At 36.3% G+C, this 20,630-nt stretch overlaps 1 protein-coding gene across 1 annotated transcript in view; it reads right to left on the reverse strand.

Moving 5' to 3' along the window:
* DTWD2 (DTW domain containing 2) overlaps window positions 1-20,630 on the reverse strand; it is a 131,729-nt gene that overhangs the window by 83,086 nt on the left and 28,013 nt on the right. The window contains exon 2 of the mRNA XM_066357963.1: window positions 7,500-7,590. Coding sequence (XP_066214060.1) covers window positions 7,500-7,590 — 91 coding nt within the window. The remainder of the gene's footprint in view (window positions 1-7,499; window positions 7,591-20,630) is intronic.

Consider the following 20,630-nt stretch of genomic DNA (forward strand, 5'->3'; position numbering starts at 1 on the left):
TCATTTCTTATGGCTGAGTAGTATTCCATAGTGTATATGTGCCACATCTTCTTTATCCAGTCATCTATTGACGGGCTTTTTGGTTGTTTCCATGTCCTGGCCACTGTGAACAATGCTGCAATGAACATGGGGCTGCATATGTCTTTACGTATCAATGTTTCTGAGTTTTTGGGGTATATACCCAGTAGAGGGATTGCTGGGTCATAAGGTAGTTCTATTTTCAGTTTTTTGAGGAACCACCATACTTTCTTCCATAATGGTTGTACTACTTTACATTCCCACCAACAGTGGATGAGGGTTCCTTTTTCTCCACAGCCTCTCCAAATTTGCTATTACCTGTCTTGTTAATAATAGCTAATCTAACAGGTGTGAGGTGGTATCTCATTGCAGTTTTGATTTGCATTTCTCTAATAACTAACGAAGATGAGCATCTTTTCATATATCTGTTGGCCATTTGTATTTCTTCCTGGGAGAAGTGTCTGTTCATGTCCTCTTCCCATTTTTTTATTGGATTGTTTGTTTGTTTGTTGTTGAGTTTTATGAGTTCTTTGTATATTTTGGATATTAGGCCTTTATCTGAGCTGTTGTTTGAAAATATCATTTCCCATTTAGTTGGCTGTCTGTTTATCTTGTTATCAGTTTCTCTTGCTGAGCAAAAACTTCTTAGTCTGATGTAGTCCCATTCATTAATTTTTGCCTTCACTTCTCTTGCCTTTGGAGTCAAATTCATAAAATGCTCTTTAAAGCCCAGGTCCATGAGTTTAGTACCTATGTCTTCTTCTATGTACTTTATTGTTTCAGGTCTTATGTTTAGATCTTTGATCCATTTTGAGTTAATTTTAGTACAGGGGGACAAACTGTAGTCCAGTTTCATTCTTTTGCATGTGGCTTTCCAGTTTTCCCAACACCATTTGTTGAAGAGGCTTTCTTTTCTCCATTGTGTATTGTTGGCCCCTTTATCAAAAATTATTTGACTATATGTATGTGGTTTTATTTCTGGGCTTTCTATTCTGTTCCATTGGTCCGAGTGTCTATTTTTCTGCCCATACCATGCTGTTTTGATTGTCGTGGCCCTATAATATAGTTTGAAGTCAGGTATTGTAATGCCCCAGCTTCATACTTTTTCTTTAGGATTGCTTTGGCTATTCGGGGTTTTTTATAGTTCCATATAAATCTGATGATTTTTTTGCTCCATTTCTTTAAAAAATGTCATTGGAATTTTGATGGGAATTGCGTTAAATTTGTATATTGCTTTGGGTAATATGGCCATCTTGATTATATTTATTCTTCCTAACCAAGAACAAGGAATATTCTTCCATCTCATTATATCTTTTTCGATTTCCCTTAACAATGGTTTATAGTTTTCATTATATAAGTCCTTTACATTCTTAGTTATGTTTATTCCTAGGTATTTTTGTTGTTGTTGTTGCAATCGTGAAGGGGATTATTCTTTTGAGTTCATTCTCAAATGTTTCATTGTTGGCATATAGAAATGCTATTGACTTCTGTATTTTAATTTTGTATCCTGTGACCTTACTGTATTGGCTTATTGTTTCTAGTAGTCTTTTTGTGGATTCTTTGGGGTTTTCGATGTATAGAATCATATCATCTACAAAAAGTGATACCTTTACTTCTTCTTTTCCGATATTGATGCCTTTTATTTCTTTGTCTTGTCTGATTGCTGTGGCTAGAACCTCTAGTACCACATTAAATAAGTGGAGAGAGTGGACAACCCTGTCTTGTTCCTGATTTAAAGGGGAAAGCCTTCAGTTTTGTGCCATTTAATATGATGTTAGCTGATGGTTTATCATATATGGCCTTTATCATGTTGAGATATTTTCCTTCTATACCCATTTTGTTGAGAGTCTTAAACATAAAATTGTGTTGTATTTTATCGAAAGCCTTTTCTGCGTCTATTCATAAGATCATGTGGTTTTTGTTCTTTGTTTTGTTGATATGGTGTATTACGTTAACCGTTTTTCATATGTTGAACCATCCTTGAGATTCTGGGATGAATCCCACTTGATCATGATGTATTATCTTTTTAATATGTTGTTGTATTTGATTTGCTAGTATTTTGTTTAGTATTTTAGCATCTGTATTCATTAGAGATATTGGTCTGTAGTTTTCTTTTTTTGTGCCATCCTTGCCTGGTTTTGGTATGAGGGTTATGTTGGCCTCATAAAATGTGTTTGGAAGTATTGCTTCTTCTTCAATTTTTTGGAAGACTTTGAGTAGAATAGGAACCAAGTCTTCTTTGAATGTTTGATAAAATTCGCTGGTATAGCCGTCTGGGCCTGGACTTTTATTTTTGGGGAGGTTTTTAATGTTTTTTTCTATTTCTTCTCTGCTAATAGGTCTGTTTAGGCTTTCTGCTTCTTCTTGACTCAGTCTAGGAAGGTTGTATTGTTCTAGGAATTTATCCATTTCTTCTAGATTGTTGAATTTAGTGGCATAAAGTTTTTCATAGTATTCTACAATAATTCTTTGTATATCTACGGTGTTTGTGGTGATTTCTTCTCTTTCATTTTGGATTTCATTTATATGAGTTCTTTCTCTTTTTCCCTTGGTAAGTATTGCCAAGGGTTTGTCAATTTTGTTGATCTTTTCAAAGAACCATCTCCTTGTTCTATTAATTTTTTCTATAGTTTTTCTGTTCTCTATTTCGTTTATTTCTGCTCTGATTTTTATTATCTCCTTTCTTCGGCTGGTTTTGGGTTGTCTTTGTTCTTCTTTTTCTAGTTCCTTAAGGTGTGAAGTTAAGTGGTTCACTTGGGCTCTCTCTTGTTTGTTCATATATGCCTGAAGTGATATGAACTTCCCTCTTATCGCTGCTTTTGCTGCATCCCATAGATTCTGATATGTCGTATTGTCATTTTCATTTGTCTGTATATATCTTTTGATCTCTGCACTTATTTCTTCTTTGACCCATTCATTTTTTAAAAGTATGTTGTTTAGTTTCCACATTTTTGCGGGATTTTTTTCCTCTTTTTTATAGTTGAATTTTAGTTTCAAGGCTTTATGATCAGAAAATATGCTTGGTACAACTTCGATTTTTCTGAATTTGCTGGTGTTGTTTTTGTGGCCCAACATATGGTCAGTTCTTGAGAATGATCCATGTACATTGGAGAAAAATGTATACTAAGTCACTTTGGGATGAAATGTCCTGTAGATGTCTATCATATCCAGGTGCTCTAGTGTTTTGTTTAAGGCCACTATATCTTTGTTGATTCTTTGGATGACCGATCTGGATCCGTCAGCGGTGTATTGAGGTCTCCAAGTATGATTGTATTTTTGTCAGTTTTTGTTTTAAGGTCAATAAGTAGCTGTCTTATATATTTTGGTGATCCTTGGTTTTGTGCATATATATTAAGAATTGTTATGTCTTCTTGATTCAGTGTGCCCTTAGCCATTATGAAATGGCCATTTTTGTCTTTGAGTACTTTTGTTGTCTTGTAGTCAGCATTATCAGATATGAGTATTGCTACGCCTGCTTTTTTTTGGATGTTATTTGCTTGGAGTATTGTTTTCCAGCCTTTCACTTTGAATTTATTTTTATCCTTGTTACTTAGATGAGTTTCTTGTAGGCAGCATACAGTTGGATTTTCTTTTTAGACCCATTTTGCTACTCTGTGCTTTTTTATTGGTGAGTTTAATCCGTTTACATTTAGTGTTATTATTGACACTTGTGAGTTCCCTATTGCCATTTTTTATATTGCTTTCTGTTAGTTTTGTGTCTTGTTTGATCCTTATCTTTTGTTTTTATTTGTTTGTGTTCCATACATCTTTCCTCTGTTGCTATCTTTTTTAAATCATGTGTTTCTGTGGTGGTTTTTTCAATGGTGGTTATCATTATGTAATGAAAAGGGTTCCTACCCTGTTCATTGTAATGCACTATTTTGTGAGTACTTTTGCACTCCATCGTCCTTTGCTACTGTTAATCTCCATCCTCTCCCCCCCCCTTTCTTTTTGTTGTCACAGTTTAAATTTGGTTTTATTGTGTTCTTCTTGGAGCTTTTACTTGTGGCTTTTTTTTGTTGTTGTTGTTGTTGTTCTTTGTATCTGATTGAAGAACCCCTTTAGTAATTCCTGGAGTGGGGGTTTTCTGATGATAAATTCCCTCATCTTTTCTGTATCTGTGAATGTTTTTATTTCTCCTTCATATTTGAAGGATAGCTTTGCTGGGTATAGTACTCGTCGCTGAAAGTTCCTCTCTTTCAGGACTTTAAATATTGGGGTCCACTCTCTTCTAGCTTGTAGAGAAATCTGATGATAATCTAATGGGGCTTCCTTTATATGTTGTATTCTTCTTTTCCCTGGCTGCCTTGAGAATTTTTTCTTTGCAGTTGGTTTGTGCCAATTTCATTATGATGTGCCTTGAAGTAGGTTTGTCGAGGTTAAGAAAACTTGGAGTTCTGTTTGCTTCTTGAATTTGAGGCTTTAGTTCTTTCCACAGGCTTGGGAAGTTCTCATCTATTATTTGTTTGAGTATGTTCTCCATTCCATTTTCTCTCTCTTCTCCCTCTGATATACTATTATTCTTGTGCTATTCTTTTAGATGGAGTCAGATAATTCCTGTAGGGCTATCTCATTTTTTTAAATTTTTGAGTCTCTTTCTTCTTCTCTCTGTTGTGCCTAAGTTGCTTGTCTTCTACTTCGCTAATCCTCTCTTCTATCTGGCCTGTTCTATTAGCTAAGCTTGTTACCTCGTTTTTCAGCTCGTGAATTGAGTTTTTCATCTCTGTTTCATTTGTTTTTATAGTTTCAATTTCCTTGGAGATATACTCTTTTGTTCATTGAGTTGTTTTCTAAGCTCCCTAAATTGCCTATCTGTGTTTTCTTGTATATCTCTGAGTATTTTTAGGAATTCTATTTTAAATTCTCTGTCGTTTAACTCCAAGGTTTCCAATATATTAAATTTTATCTCCATAGATTTTTCCTCATCTAGCTATGTTACCTCTCTTTCTTTTGTATCCATGATATTCGATTTTCTCTTCTTTAGTGGCATCTGAGGGTGGTTTTGTTGATAGTATTAATGAGATTTAATAAAGAATAAAAAGTTAAAAAATAAATAAATAAAAATCAAAAATCAAAAAGTTTTTTATAAATTAATCATTAATTAAAGAAAAATAAAATAAAATAAAAATTTGAAATCAAAGGAAATTATTCCTCCCCCTCCCTTTTTCCTCTCCTCTCCTCTCCCCTCTTGAGAAAATCTTGTGGTGAACTGTGAATTATATTGTACTAAATAGAACAAACAATACCTGTAATGGAGGGCCTGAATTGGGGAGAGGTAATAAAGGGGCAAAGGAAAAATAGAAAAGAAAAAAAGAAAAAAAAAGGGGGGGGAGCGGTATGGACCCACAAAAAGCAAATAAGGAAAAAATTTGGCTCAAGTATAAAATGATTTGCTTTTAGGTGTTGGCTAAGAGTTATGATGAAAGCAATAAGAAGGAAACAGAAAAAAGGGGAAGGAAATTAAGAAATTAAAAAATTACTATTGTATTTAGTGGAATAAGAACTAGATAAAATTGAGACCCAGGGATGGGAGTACTGCTAGTGAGTTAAAAAGGTGAAGTAAAAACCCCCCAAAATGCCACAAACATAAGTTTGAGTCCCAGATAAGATAATTTTTTCATTATTGAGGTTTGAATGAGAGGAGATGTAAAGGAGAAAGGAAGAGACTAATATAGAGGGAGAAAACAGAGAGACAGAGAGAGAAAAGATGGAACCACTAAAAGAAGAAAAAAGAAAAAAGAGGAGAGAGAGAGAGTTAAGGGTTTTGGAGTGCAACCCTCATAGAGAGAAAGGAAGAGGAAAGAAAAGATAATGGGATATGTAACACTTATGGGTAGTATAGTTCAAATAGAGGAGAGAGTAAGGCCAGCAGAGAATTAAATGACCAAATTGGAGGAGGAAAAAAAATAAAAAAAAAATCAAGAATGAAGATAAGAGACACAGACGAACAAATATAATAAAATGGGATAGGTTATAAAGTCTCCGGATTATTCTTGATTTTGAGAGGTTATCGTCTTGCTTTTTCTTTTCTGTCCCTCTTCTTGGTCGGTGACTTTGTACCCCAGGTTCTGCCCCTGTGGCACGCTCTGGTAGAGGTTTGCAGTTGATAAATCTCTATGGCGATGTCATGTATTGGGCTTCAGTCTCCTTGGCAGTCGAAGCTCATTAGCTTTATAGGCTCCGACAGTGAGAGAGTCCATGCTCCTGGAGCCTCTCTCCTAGTCTTTCCTTCCTCAATTAGAAGCCTGATAATCCAGCTATGGGGTTGCTGCTGCCTCTGCCTGGATAGTTAGAGGCTCAATGAGTTGGCAACTCCTCACTCTATTCCCACTCACCACTGGGCTCTGGGTAAGGCTCAGTCAGTCAGAGCTGCTAACATGATCAGGCGGGGCTTCCACCCACTCAAAGACCTCTAACTCTGCCCCTCTGTGGGATAACACGAGCGCCCACCCCTGAATTGCTCAGAGGAATCTCCTGCCCACTCTCCGTGGGCGCCGACCAGGATATCAGGCTAGCCGTCTCTCACTCTGAGAAAGCCCTCCGCCCGCACGGAAAAGTTCCAGTGTTGGAATTGGGTCTAGCTTCCTCCCCGTGCACAGCCCCTTCAGGGCGCTGGGGAAGTTCAGAGATTCTGCTTTTGGCCCACACAAAGGCCTCTGACTCCGTCTCTCTGTGGGACAACACGAGCGCCCACCCCTGAGGTGCTCAGAGGAATCTCTCGCCCACTCTCCCTGCGTGCAGACCTGGATATCAGGCCAGCCGTCTCTCACTCCGAGAAAGCCCTCCACCCGCACGGAAAAATTCCAACATCGGAATTGGCTCTAGCTCCCTAGGGGAAGGTATTAAGAAGTACGAAATGGTAGTTACAAAACAGTCGTGGGGATATAAAGTGTAACATAGAAAATATAGCCATTAATACTATAATAACTATATATAGTGTCAGATTGGTACGAGATATATCAGGGTGATCTCTTTATAAGTTAAATAAATGTCTACTCACTATATTGTACACATGAAACTAATATAATACTGTATTTCAACTTTAATTGAAAAATAAAAATTATTATGAAATAAGAACAGTAGAAATAAAAACAAAAAGTTGAAAGTTACTTCTATTTTAACAAGACATTTAATGAATATAAACTATGATCAAATCATTTAAAAAGCAATGGTTTTCCTAGCTCTTTACTCACAAAAGTCTCATTTTTCCTTCACACAAAATTGTTGAAGTTCTAAATTTCTATACTATCCAAAAATAACAGCTTTTATAAAACAACATCATTTTATCTGTTTCCAAAGCATATGGCACTATACTACCATATAATATATAAAAGAAACTATTTTCTCCCAAAGAGAAAGCATTTGTCATTGATTAATTTCCAGAAATGCTGAAGGGCTAGGAGGAATGAGTATGTTCATCTGTGTGCTTCCTCTTATACAATAATATTGTATTTGAAATTCTGTTTTTTACAAAATCTTACCTCTGCCGGATGCTGAATTATGTACAAGTGGGTAGAGATGTGCAGAGGATGCACTGGTAGAAATGGACACAAACACACTTTCTGAGGCCGGCTAAAGGGCAGAAAGAAAAAGAAATGTTTACAATACAATTATAGGGCAAAAACCTAAAACTTGAACATAATCCAATTTCATTATATAAAGATCTGCTAATGTTGCTTTCTTTTAAAATGAAACACTAAAAATGAATTTAATCACTCAGACTTTAAATAAGAGAATTTGGGAAAAGATTCAGGTAAATTCTTTACCATCTATATAGATCAAAGTACCTGAAAATACCTTGTCCTAGTTATCTGTAGTAGAAGGAAACTCGTAAGTCACCACCAGGGTCTTTTCATTCATGAAGCAACACATTCCAAATCAAGAACATATCTCATGTCAAAGAGAAACCTGGCAACTTTTCTAAATCATCTGAATCTGAAGTGGGAGAAAACAATATGATGATAAAATATTAGAGAATTCTAATCAAATTAAGGTATCGATCAACAGACAGAGTTGACTAATTGTGAAAAGAAACCCAAATAGCAGCCACCAAACTATACTTGGCTAGAATTATATCCACAGAGTGTCCACCTATTTTCTCTTTTGCTATTGTTGATTTTGTTGTTTTTATTTTACTTACTTTTTAGTGCTTTACTGCTGTTTCAGTACCATTTGATACTCATTTAAAAACTCAGATATAATAATAGGGTGTGACTCCCATCTGAGTCTTCCATCCTAGAGCATTCTCTCTAGGGGTAACCAATAATCAGTTTCTTGTGTGTCCTTCCAAAGGAATTGTGGGAACATAATGGATATTTCACCATGAAATCCTACATTTGATATGTATGTTTATGGTACAAAATTCACCAAGCACCCATATACAGTATATGATGAAAGTAAATTTTCACAACAGATCACCAGTACAGACATATAACATTACAGTAGTATACACGTGAATGTTATAACAAAGGGAATTCACAACAGCATACTAACTACTACAAAACTGGCCACTATCGTTTATTTCTGTAATTTTCCTTATGCAGTTATAGCTTAAAGTCAGAAATGTTTATATCAACAAACCATAAAGTGTGAATAAATTAGTTCAATTATATCTACTACCTTATTTTACAAGAAACTGTCAAACCCATGCTCCTGCTTAAGAAATTATCTACATGATAATCTTACAGAGAGGTATAAATGTATTTTATAATATGACCATACTCCCCTCTCCATCATCAAAACTAAAATGGATGATTAACACAGAGAAAACCAATATACTTGCTTTCCAGTGACACAGGAAATGATTTGGTATCATTACTGTGCCCTACACTGAATTTCCTCTCAGGAATGGGAGCAGATTTTAGGAATAAATTCATTCAGTAGTCACAAGAAGAGTAAACACAGAAAGGAGTAGAGAGTGACTCATTTAACTAGGTTTATAGACAAACACATCAAGGGCAATGACTGGAAACAATTCTTCATTTAGTGGAATAAAGAGAATGAAGCACATTAAACTTCTAAAATTTTAAGTTTCTGACTTTTTCATATGAAACTATATGACTGAAATGTGCAGTTATCAGTAAAATTCTTTTATAAAATGTAATTTCAGATCAGATGAAGCCATTTAAAAATTCAGAATTTAATTTAATATAAACTTAAGTATCTGTAAATTGTATGATTCTAAGAATACAAAACAATGCAAACAAATAATAATAAGTCAAATGACCTATGCAGGAAACATCGGTATATCAACAGAGCCAAAGGACAACAAAATCCAATCAAGTCAACAGGCTGGGGGGGAAGCTGCAGATTTCTATGGGTGGCAGAAAACTAGGTAAATAAATAAAAAAATAACATCTTTAGCTCATTATATGATGGTGATCTATAAGTCCTTAGTATGATAGTTCATACAGTGCAAAGACTGCTCTGATATTGGTAGCTTTGAATTTCAAATTTTCATTTCTGATCAAAACGTCTGTTCAGAAAAGTAAGGAGAAAAAACAGCAACAACAAAACCTGTTACCTGGGATTGTAATTTCCTTACTCAGGAGATATCTTTGAACTTTAGGAATATTGAGTTCCACTTCCAAGATGATAGGGAATGTTGCTTCACAGACCCACTCCACAGTGAAACAAGCAACTGACAAAAATTATTTTTAGAAAACAACTAAAGTCTGGAAATTGTCTTAAGGGCATATTTGAATAAACAAAAAACAGAGAACGAGATAGGTAAGCAGAGCACACCTGAAGTCAGAACAAATCTCAAAGAGTAGCCGCCAAAACTACTTCTAACACAATGAGTATCAGGCTGCTGAGCAATTTATGCCAAAGAGCAGTATTTTTCAACTACCAACTCATAATTCACGGACTGCTCTGCAAGAAATTTCATGCCAGTAAAAAAAAAAAGGTAATCACTCTGATTTTATATGAAGATTGTAGACCTTAGTTGAATTTGCTTATGCTCAGAGTAATTTCTGCCTGAGCAGTCCCTGAAATAATTCTCCTATTTTCACCTGTCCCCAAGTGTAAAAAGGTTCAAAACCACTGCCCTAGGGCACTGCATCAAAATGTAGAACAGTCATCTAGTAATTAGTGGAGCCTAACTGGCAGGACCTAACACCAAAAGAAGAAAGCAGCTTTCAGAGAAAGATCTGAAAAAGAGACACTAGAGAACCCTGCTAAAACCACTGTAACAGTGGTTTGCAAAATTGGGCTAATAAAACAAAAACCTCAGAATTGTACACATTAAAAGGATAAATGTCATGGTATGTGAATCATATTTTAATAAAGCTGTTATTTCAAAAAGTGGAAAATGGAATGGAAAATGAATGTTCAACCTAACTAGTAACAGAGGCATTTTTATCAGTGTTTGACATGATGTTATTTATCTGAAGGTGGGTTTCCTCTATACAGAGTAAACCGCATGAGGGCAAGAACCTGGCCTACATTTTCCACTTTTATATCTCAGCCTCTAGTATAGTGGGCTATCAATAAATTCTGATGAATATATGAAGGAATATCTGGATGCCTTTCTCCACCACATAATTTCTTATCCTATTCCTTCATTTTCTTACATATTGTTGGGCAAATGAATTTGTAAAATTTGTATTATTTGAGTTTGCTCAGTTTTATTGTTAAAAATGGCGCTGTTCTATGAAATTGCTAATTACCTTTCTGCTTAGGAAGGTCCATTGCTATGCTAATGTGTGCTGGAGGAATGGTTTTTGACACCAGAAAGGTTTAAAAAGGAGAGAAGAAGAAGGAGGAGGAGGAAGAAGGAAACCAAGATGGCAGGGTGCTGAAGAAGTCAGTTTGTGCAGAGAGAAGGGAGAAGATGTGCAGATGGGGAAGCAGAGGTGACTGAGCCTGGTGGGGGCCTCTGATTCAAGGAAAAACAGGAGAAGATTCTCAAGGTTGTGGAACTGGAAATGTGTAAGTGGGTTTGGGAGCCCTAAGTGAAAGGGAAGTGCTTTTCCCTTTGTGTATTTGCTCGCCTGCCAGTGTGAGGCAGAATAAAGGAACAGTCCACCATTTTTTGGCTCCACTGTTCTGTCTGTCCGAATTCAATGAGGACCTACACCTGCAAGACCACAACAGCAGCGACTGCTGGCCATACACATATCAAATACAGATCTCTTCTTCAATTCCTCTCTAATACTTAAGCAATTCTTTATTAATTTAAATGAAATTAGAGTCTCAGATCTTCCCTTGTTATCATTTGTGATCATTCTAGTAAGGAGTAGTACAGGAGGCAAAAATAATTACTAAAGAAAATATTTACTAAAAAAAAAAAAAAGAAAATATTTACTAATAAAAAGAGCTAAGCACTTTATATGTAAATACTTAATAGTGGTTTGCAAAATTGGGCTAATAAAACAAAAACCTCAGAACTAATTGTTTTGGCTTATGCTTTGACATGCTCATAAAATATCATTACCGAAATGACGTCAGAGTAATGGCGGGGTAGGTAGCGATACCAATAAATCTCCCCCAAAACTCAACAAGATCTTCAATCAGAAACAGAAAAACCTATCCTTGGAGCTTCCAGATGTTTCACAATACACCCGAAGGTATGTTTGAGCGAAAAATTGGCTAAATATATAATCAAACCCTGAAGGAAATAGGGAGTAAGAAATGCTCCGCCTTCCTCACTAACCTAAACAGGGCGGCTTTCACTGGGAACTGAGAATATAGAACCTAAGGCGGGCAAAGGGGGTGAATAGATCCAGGCTGCGCCACAAACGGCCGAACCAGGCTGTGGCACAGAATTCCAAGCCGAGGAAAAACTGTTCCTGTTGCAACCCGGGCAATACAAGCTAACACTCGCGCCAAACCCAGACAAAAAAAGACAAGTGGGGCAGCCATTTTCCCCGATCTCCGGGTCGGAGGGTGCAGATAGTGGGCGAGAGATTCCTCCCAGCACCTCAGGAGTGGGCGCCCATGTTATCCCACAGAGGCAGAGTCAGAGGCCTTTGTTGAGCCAAAAGCGGAATTTCCGGGCTGCCCCAGGGCCCCGGGAAAGCCGCACACAGGGAGGGAGCAAGAGCCAATTCGAACGCTGGAACTTTTCCGTGCGGGAGGGGTTTCACTCAGAGGGTGAGGCGGACGGCCTGATATCCTGGTCTGTATGCACGGAGAGTGAGCCAGACATTCCTCTGAGTGCCTCAGGAGTAGGCACTCGTGTTACCCCACAGAGAGGCAGAGTCAGAAGCCTTTGTGTGGGCCGAAGGCGGAATCTCCGGACCGCCCCAGCGCCCTGGGAAAGCCACGCAAGTGGAGTGAGCAAGAGCCAATTCCAACGCCGGAACTTTTCTGTGTGGGTGGGGGTTTCACTCAGGTGAAACGGCCGGCCTGATATCCTTGTCTGCGTGCGCAGATAGTGATTGAGAGATTCCTCCGAGTGTCTAGGCAGTGCCCGCCCATGTTATCACACAGAGGGGCAGAGTCAGGGGCCTTTGTGTGGGCCAAAAGCGGAATCTCGGGCCGCCCCAGCGCCTTGAAAAAGCCATGCTCGGGGACGGAGCGAGAGCCAATTCCAACGCTGGAACATTTCCGTGCGGGGGCGGGGGGGTTCACTCAGAGGGTGAAACGGCCGGCCTGATATCCTGGTCTGCGCACGCAGATAGTGAGCGAGAGATTCCTCCAAGTGCCTCGGCAGTGCGCGCCTGTGTTATCCCACAGAGTGGCAGAGCCAGAGGTCTTTGAGTGGGCAGACGCCCCGCCTGATTATGCTAGCAGCTCTGACTGACTGAGCCTTACCCAGAGCCCTGTGCTGAGTGGGAATAGAGTGGGGAGTTGCCAGCTCTTTGAGCCTCTTACTGTCCAGGCAGAGGCAGCAGCAACCCCATAGCTGGATTATCAGGCTACTAATTGAGGAAGGAAAGACTAGGAGAAAGGCTCCAGGAACATGGACTCTCACTGGCAAAGCCTATAAATGCTAATGAGCCTCGACTGCCAAAGAGACTGAAGCACAATACACGACATCGCCATAGAGACTTATCAACTGCAAACCTCTACTTGAGTGTGCCATAGGGGAAGAACCCGGGGTACAGAGTCACCGACCAGGAAGAGGGAGAGAAAAGAAAAAGCAAGAAGATAAGCTCTCAAAATCAACAATAATCTGCAGACTTTATAACCTATCCCATTTTACTATATTTTTTCATTTGTTTCTCTTATCTTCATTCTTGACTTTTTTTTTCCTCCTCCAATTTGGTCATTTAACTCTCTGCCAGTCTTACTCTCTCCTCTCCTTGAACTATACTACCCATAAGTGTTACATCTCCCATTATCTTTTCTTTCCTCTTCCTTTCTCTCTATGAGGGTTGCACTCCAAAACCCTTAACTCTCTCTCTCTCTCCTCTTTTTTCTTTTTTCTTCTTTTAGTGGTTCCCTCTTTTTTTCTCTCTCTCTCTCTTTCTTTTCTCCCTCTATATTAGTTTCTAACTTTCTCCTTTACCTCTCCTCTCATTCAAACCTCAATAACGAACAATATCTTATCTTGGACTCAAACTTATATTTGTGGCATTCTGGGGGGTTTTTACTTCACCTTTTTAACTCACCAGCAGCGCTCCCATCCCTGGCTCTCCATTTTATCTAGTTCTTGTTCAACTAAATACAATAGTAATTTTTTAATTTGTCCCCCCATTTTCCTGTTTTCCTCTTATTCCTCTCATCATAACTCTTAGTCAACCAACACCTAAAACCAAATCATTTTATTCTTGACCCAAATTTTTTTCTTATTTGCTTTTTGTGAGTCCATATACCCTTTTTCTTTTTCTATTTTTTTCTTTTATTTATTTATTTATTTATTTTTGCCCCTTTATTACTTCTCCCAATTCAGGCCCTCCATTACAGGCATTGTATGTTCTATTTAGTACAATATAATTCACAGTTCACGACAAGATTTTCCCAAGTAAGAAGGGAGAGGAGAGGAGAGAAAAAAGGAAGGGGGGGAATAATTTCTTTTTTTTTAATTTTTTTTTATTTTATTTTTCTTTATTTCATTATTAATATTTTTTTAAAAAAACAACTCTTCGATTTCTTATTTTTTTTTAACTTTTTATTCGTTATTAAATCTCATTAATACTATCAACAAAACCACCCTCAGATGCCATTAAGGAAAAGAATATCGAATATCATGGATACAAAAGAAATAGAGGTAACATAGCTAGATGAGGAAAAAAATCTATGGAGATAAAATTTAATATATTGGAAACCTTGGAGCTAAATGACAGAGAATTTAAGATAGAAATCCTAAAAATCCTCCGAGATATACAAGAAAACACAGTTAGGCAATTTAGGGAGCTCAGAAAACAACTCGACGAACACAAAGAATATATTTCCAAGGAAATTGAAACTATAAAAACAAATCAAACAGAGATGAAAAACTCAATTCACGAGCTGAAAAACGAGGTAACAAGCTTAGCTAATAGAACAGGCCAGATAGAAGAGAGGATTAGTGAAATAGAAGACAAGCAACTTGAGGCACAACAGAGAGAAGAAGAAAGAGACTAAAAAATTAAAAAAAAATATGATAGCCTTAAAAGAATTATATGACTCCATCAAAAAGAATAACATAAGAATAATAAATATATCAGACGGAGAAGAGAAAGAAAATGGAATGGAGAACATACTCAAACAAATAATAGATGAGAACTTCCCAAGCCTGTGGAAAGAACTAAAGCCTCAAATTCAAGAAGCAAACAGAACTCCAAGTTTTCTTAACCTCGACAAACCTACTCCAAGGCACTTCATAATGAAATTGGCAAAAACCAATGACAAAGAAAAAATTCTCAAGGCAGCCAGGGAAAAGAAGAATACAACATACAAAGGAAGGCCCATTAGAATATCATCAGATTTCTCAACAGAAACTCTACAAGCTAGAAGAGAGTGGACCACAATATTTAAAGTCCTGAAAGAGAGGAACTTTCAGCCATGAGTACTATACCCATCAAAGCTATCCTTCAAATATGAAGGAGAAATAAAAACATTCACAGATACAGAAAAGATGAGGGAATTTATCATCAGAAAACCCCCACTCCAGGAATTACTAAAGGGGATTCTTCAATTAGATACAAAAAACAACAGAAAAAAAACAAAGCCATAAGTAAAAGCTCCAAGAAGAACACAATAAAACCAAATTTAAACTGTGACAACAACAAAAAGAAAGGGGGGGGGAGATGATGGAGATTAACAGTAGCAAAGGACAATGGAGTGCAAAAGTACACACAAAAGAGTGCTGTACAATGAACAGGATAGGAACCATTTTCATTACTTAAAGGTAACCACCATTGAAAAAACCACCACAGAAGCACATGAGATAAAAAAGATAGCAACAGAGGAAAGATATATGGAATACAACCAAATAAAAACAAAATATAGAAAAACGAAAGAGAAGGATCAAACAAGACACAAAACTAACAGAAAGCGATCCAAAAAATGGCAATAGGGAACTCACAAGTGTCAATAATTACACTAAATGTAAACAGATTAAACTCACCAATAAAAAGGCATGCTGTCTACAGGAAACTCATCTAAGTAACAAGGATAAAAATAAATTCAAAGTGAAAGGCTGGAAAACAATACTCCAAGCAAATGACATCCAAAAAAAAGCAAGCGTAACAATCATCATGTCTGATAATGCTGACTACAAGACAGCAAAAGTACTCAAAGACAAAAATGGCCATTTCATAATAGCTAAGGGGACACTGAATCAAGAAGACATAACAATTCTTAATATATATGCACAAAACCAAGGATCACCAAAATATATAAGACAGCTACTTATTGACCTTAAAACAAAAACTGACAAAAATACATTCATACTTGGAGACCTCAATACACCGCTGACGGATCCAGATCGGTCATCCAAAGAATCAACAAAGATATAGTGGCCTTAAACAAAACACTAGAGCACCTGGATATGATAGACATCTACAGGACATTTCATCCCAAAGTGACTTAGTATACATTTTTCTCCAATGTACATGGATCATTCTCAAGAACTGACCATATGTTGGGCCACAAAAACAACACCAGCAAATTCAGAAAAATCGAAGTTGTACCAAGCATATTTTCTGATCATAAAGCCTTGAAACTAAAATTCAACTATATAAAAGAGGAAAAAAATCCCGCAAAAATGTGGAAACTAAACAACATACTTTTAAAAAATGAATGGGTCAAAGAAGAAATAAGTGCAGAGATCAAAAGATATATACAGACAAATGAAAATGACAATACGACATATCAGAATCTATGGGATGCAGCAAAAGCAGCGATAAGAGGGAAGTTCATATCACTTCAGGCATATATGAACAAACAAGAGAGAGCCCAAATGAACCACTTAACTTCACACCTTAAGGAACTAGAAAAAGAAGAACAAAGACAACCCAAAACCAGCCGAAGAAAGGAGATAATAAAAATCAGAGCAGAAATAAACGAAATAGAGAACAGAAAAACTATAGAAAAAATTAATAGAACAAGGAGATGGTTCTTTGAAAAGATCAACAAAATTGACAAACCCTTGGCAATACTTACCAAGGGAAAAAGAGAAAGAACTCATATAAATAAAATCCAAAATGAAAGAGGAGAAATCACCACAAACACCGTAGATATACAAAGAATTATTGTAGAATACTATGAAAAACTTTATGCCACTAAATTCAACAATCTAGAAGAAATGGATAAATTCCTAGAACAATACAACCTTCCTAGACTGAGTCAAGAAGAAGCAGAAAGCCTAAACAGACCTATTAGCAGAGAAGAAATAGAAAAAAAACCTCCCAAAAAATAAAAGTCCAGGCCCAGACGACTATACCAGCGAATTTTATCAAACATTCAAAGAAGACTTGGTTCCTATTCTACTCAAAGTCTTCCAAAAAATTAAAGAAGAAGCAATACTTCCAAACACATTTTATGAGGCCAACATAACCCTCATACCAAAACCAGGCAAGGATGGCACAAAAAAAGAAAACTACAGACCAATATCTCTAATGAATACAGATGCTAAAATACTAAACAAAATACTAGCAAATCAAATACAACAACATATTAAAAAGATAATACATCATGATCAAGTGGGATTCATCCCAGAATCTCAAGGATGGTTCAACATACGAAAAAAGGTTAACGTAATACACCATATCAACAAAACAAAGAACAAAAACCACATGATCTTATCAATAGATGCAGAAAAGGCTTTCGATAAAATACAACACAATTTGATGTTTAAGACTCTCAACAAAATGGGTATAGAAGGAAAATATCTCAACATGATAAAGGCCATATATGATAAACCATCAGCTAACATCATATTAAATGGCACAAAACTGAAGGCTTTTCCTTTAAATCAGGAACAAGACAGGGTTGTCCACTCTCTCCACTTATTTAATGTGGTACTAGAGGTTCTAGCCACAGCAATCAGACAAGACAAAGAAATAAAAGGCATCCATATCGGAAAAGAAGAAGTAAAGGTATCACTTTTTGTAGATGATATGATTCTATACATCGAAAACCCCAAAGAATCCACAAAAAGACTACTAGAAACAATAAGCCAATACAGTAAGGTCACAGGATACAAAATTAAAATACAGAAGTCAATAGCATTTCTATATGCCAACAATGAAACATTTGAGAATGAACTCAAAAGAATAATCCCCTTCACGATTGCAACAACAACAACAAAAATACCTAGGAATAAACATAACTAAGAATGTAAAGGACTTATATAATGAAAACTATAAACCATTGTTAAGGGAAATCGAAAAAGATATAATGAGATGGAAGAATATTCCTTGTTCTTGGTTAGGAAGAATAAATATAATCAAGATGGCCATATTACCCAAAGCAATATACAAATTTAACGCAATTCCCATCAAAATTCCAATGACATTTTTTAAAGAAATGGAGCAAAAAATCATCAGATTTATATGGAACTATAAAAAACCCCGAATAGCCAAAGCAATCCTAAAGAAAAAGTATGAAGCTGGGGGCATTACAATACCTGACTTCAAACTATATTATAGGGCCACGACAATCAAAACAGCATGGTATGGGCAGAAAAATAGACACTCGGACCAATGGAACAGAATAGAAAGCCCAGAAATAAAACCACATACATATAGTCAAATAATTTTTGATAAAGGGGCCAACAATACACAATGGAGAAAAGAAAGCCTCTTCAACAAATGGTGTTGGGAAAACTGGAAAGCCACATGCAAAAGAATGAAACTGGACTACAGTTTGTCCCCCTGTACTAAAATTAACTCAAAATGGATCAAAGATCTAAACATAAGACCTGAAACAATAAAGTACATAGAAGAAGACATAGGTACTAAACTCATGGACCTGGGCTTTAAAGAGCATTTTATGAATTTGACTCCAAAGGCAAGAGAAGTGAAGGCAAAAATTAATGAATGGGACTACATCAGACTAAGAAGTTTTTGCTCAGCAAGAGAAACTGATAACAAGATAAACAGCCAACTAAATGGGAAATGATATTTTCAAACAACAGCTCAGATAAAGGCCTAATATCCAAAATATACAAAGAACTCATAAAACTCAACAACAAACAAACAAACAATCCAATAAAAAAATGGGAAGAGGACATGAACAGACACTTCTCCCAGGAAGAAATACAAATGGCCAACAGATATATGAAAAGATGCTCATCTTCGTTAGTTATTAGAGAAATGCAAATCAAAACTGCAATGAGATACCACCTCACACCTGTTAGATTAGCTATTATTAACAAGACAGGTATTAGCAAATTTGGAGAGGCTGTGGAGAAAAAGGAACCCTCATCCACTGTTGGTGGGAATGTAAAGTAGTACAACCATTATGGAAGAAAGTATGGTGGTTCCTCAAAAAACTGAAAATAGAACTACCTTATGACCCAGCAATCCCTGTACTGGGTATATACCCCAAAAACTCAGAAACATGGATACGTAAAGACATATGCAGCCCCATGTTCATTGCAGCATTGTTCACAGTGGCCAGGACATGGAAACAACCAAAAAGCCCGTCAATAGATGACTGGATAAAGAAGATGTGGCACATATACACTATGGAATACTACTCAGCCATAAGAAATGATGACATCGGATCATTTACAGCAAAAGGGTGGAAGCTTGATAACATTATACGAAGTGAAATAAGTAAATCAGAAAAAACCAGGAACTGCATTATTCCATACGTAGGTGGGACATAAAAGTGAAACTAAGAGACATTGATAAGAGTGTGGTGGTTACGGGGGGAGGGGGGAGACTGAGAGGGAAAGGGGGAGGGGGAGGGGCACAAAGCAAACTAGATAGAAGGTGACAGAGGACATTCTGACTTTGGGTGATGAGTATGCAACATAAGTGAACGACAACATAACCTGGCGTTGTTATCTTTGAATATATGTATCCTGATTTATTGATGTCGCCCCATTAAAAATAAAATTATTAAAAAAACAAACAAACAAAAAAATCAATACCTATTTATTTAAAATCATGTCTCATTTATTAAACTAAGTCTAATTTCACTTACACCAAACTAAAAAACTATAGCTCTTTAGAATATTCTGCATTACAACTGATCAACTTTATATTTAGCAAGTTACTGTACAATATGAATTTGTGCTTATTTGTGTATAATTTAACAGCAATTTTCCTCATAATTTCCTCCTCCACAATGATCTGTATACGATGTGCTGATGATTAGCTTTCAAAATGTTAAACTATCACCTACAAACTAGTGGACAACTATACAATAATGCCTCTCCTCAATCTAAAATCTTACAAAAATTCTTCCTACATCCAAACTTAACTCTTAAAGATTTAAATATTTCAAATTAATACTGGATTAAACGATTTATAAATTCAGCAATATTTATTCAAATATTATTGTATGTCCAACTTATGTGCCAGACTAGGCACCTGGGACAACAAAACAAAGATTCCTGTTCTCGTGGAGCTTATTCATTCTGGATGTGCCAGAAAATTCCTTCCTTCCTTTGAACTTATATAGTTCACAGGAAAAAAGTAACAGAAAAATTACACATCAAAACACTGTTTATATATAATGAACATTAATTTAAAATAAAAACGATACTGCTTCTAGAATTTGTACAGAATAAGAAAGGAAAACTGATAAGTGAACAAGCATCAACTGACAATGCCATTATCTTGCTATGTCATCTTCAGTGCATCACAGGTTTTCCAAGCTCTTCCTTTAAATAACTAGAAATAAAGTACCAAGAAAGTTCTAGGGAATAACTACTGAGTGAATTGTAGGCAAATGTTATAAAACTGTAATCACTTATGACTATTATTTTTCAGCTCATGTATAACAGAATGACCTAAGTAAGAGCTGAGATCTTTCCCTCTTCCCCATGTATAACACATTGGAAATGTATTATAAGTACTGTTTTCCATCATTGTGGTTTATTTTCTTTAAAATACATATGATCTAATTAATCTTAACAATATTCCTAAAATATAAATGAAATTTTCAAATAATTTCCCTGAGGAAATTTGATAAAATAAGCTTTTTTTTCTTTATTTTCTCATTAAGGATTATAGGAATAAATATGTAGGATTCCTGTCAGACTCAGATTGACAGGCTTCTGAAGT

Source organism: Saccopteryx leptura, unplaced genomic scaffold (genome assembly GCF_036850995.1).
Source record: "Saccopteryx leptura isolate mSacLep1 unplaced genomic scaffold, mSacLep1_pri_phased_curated manual_scaffold_16, whole genome shotgun sequence".
NCBI classification, from domain to species: Eukaryota; Metazoa; Chordata; class Mammalia; order Chiroptera; family Emballonuridae; genus Saccopteryx; species Saccopteryx leptura.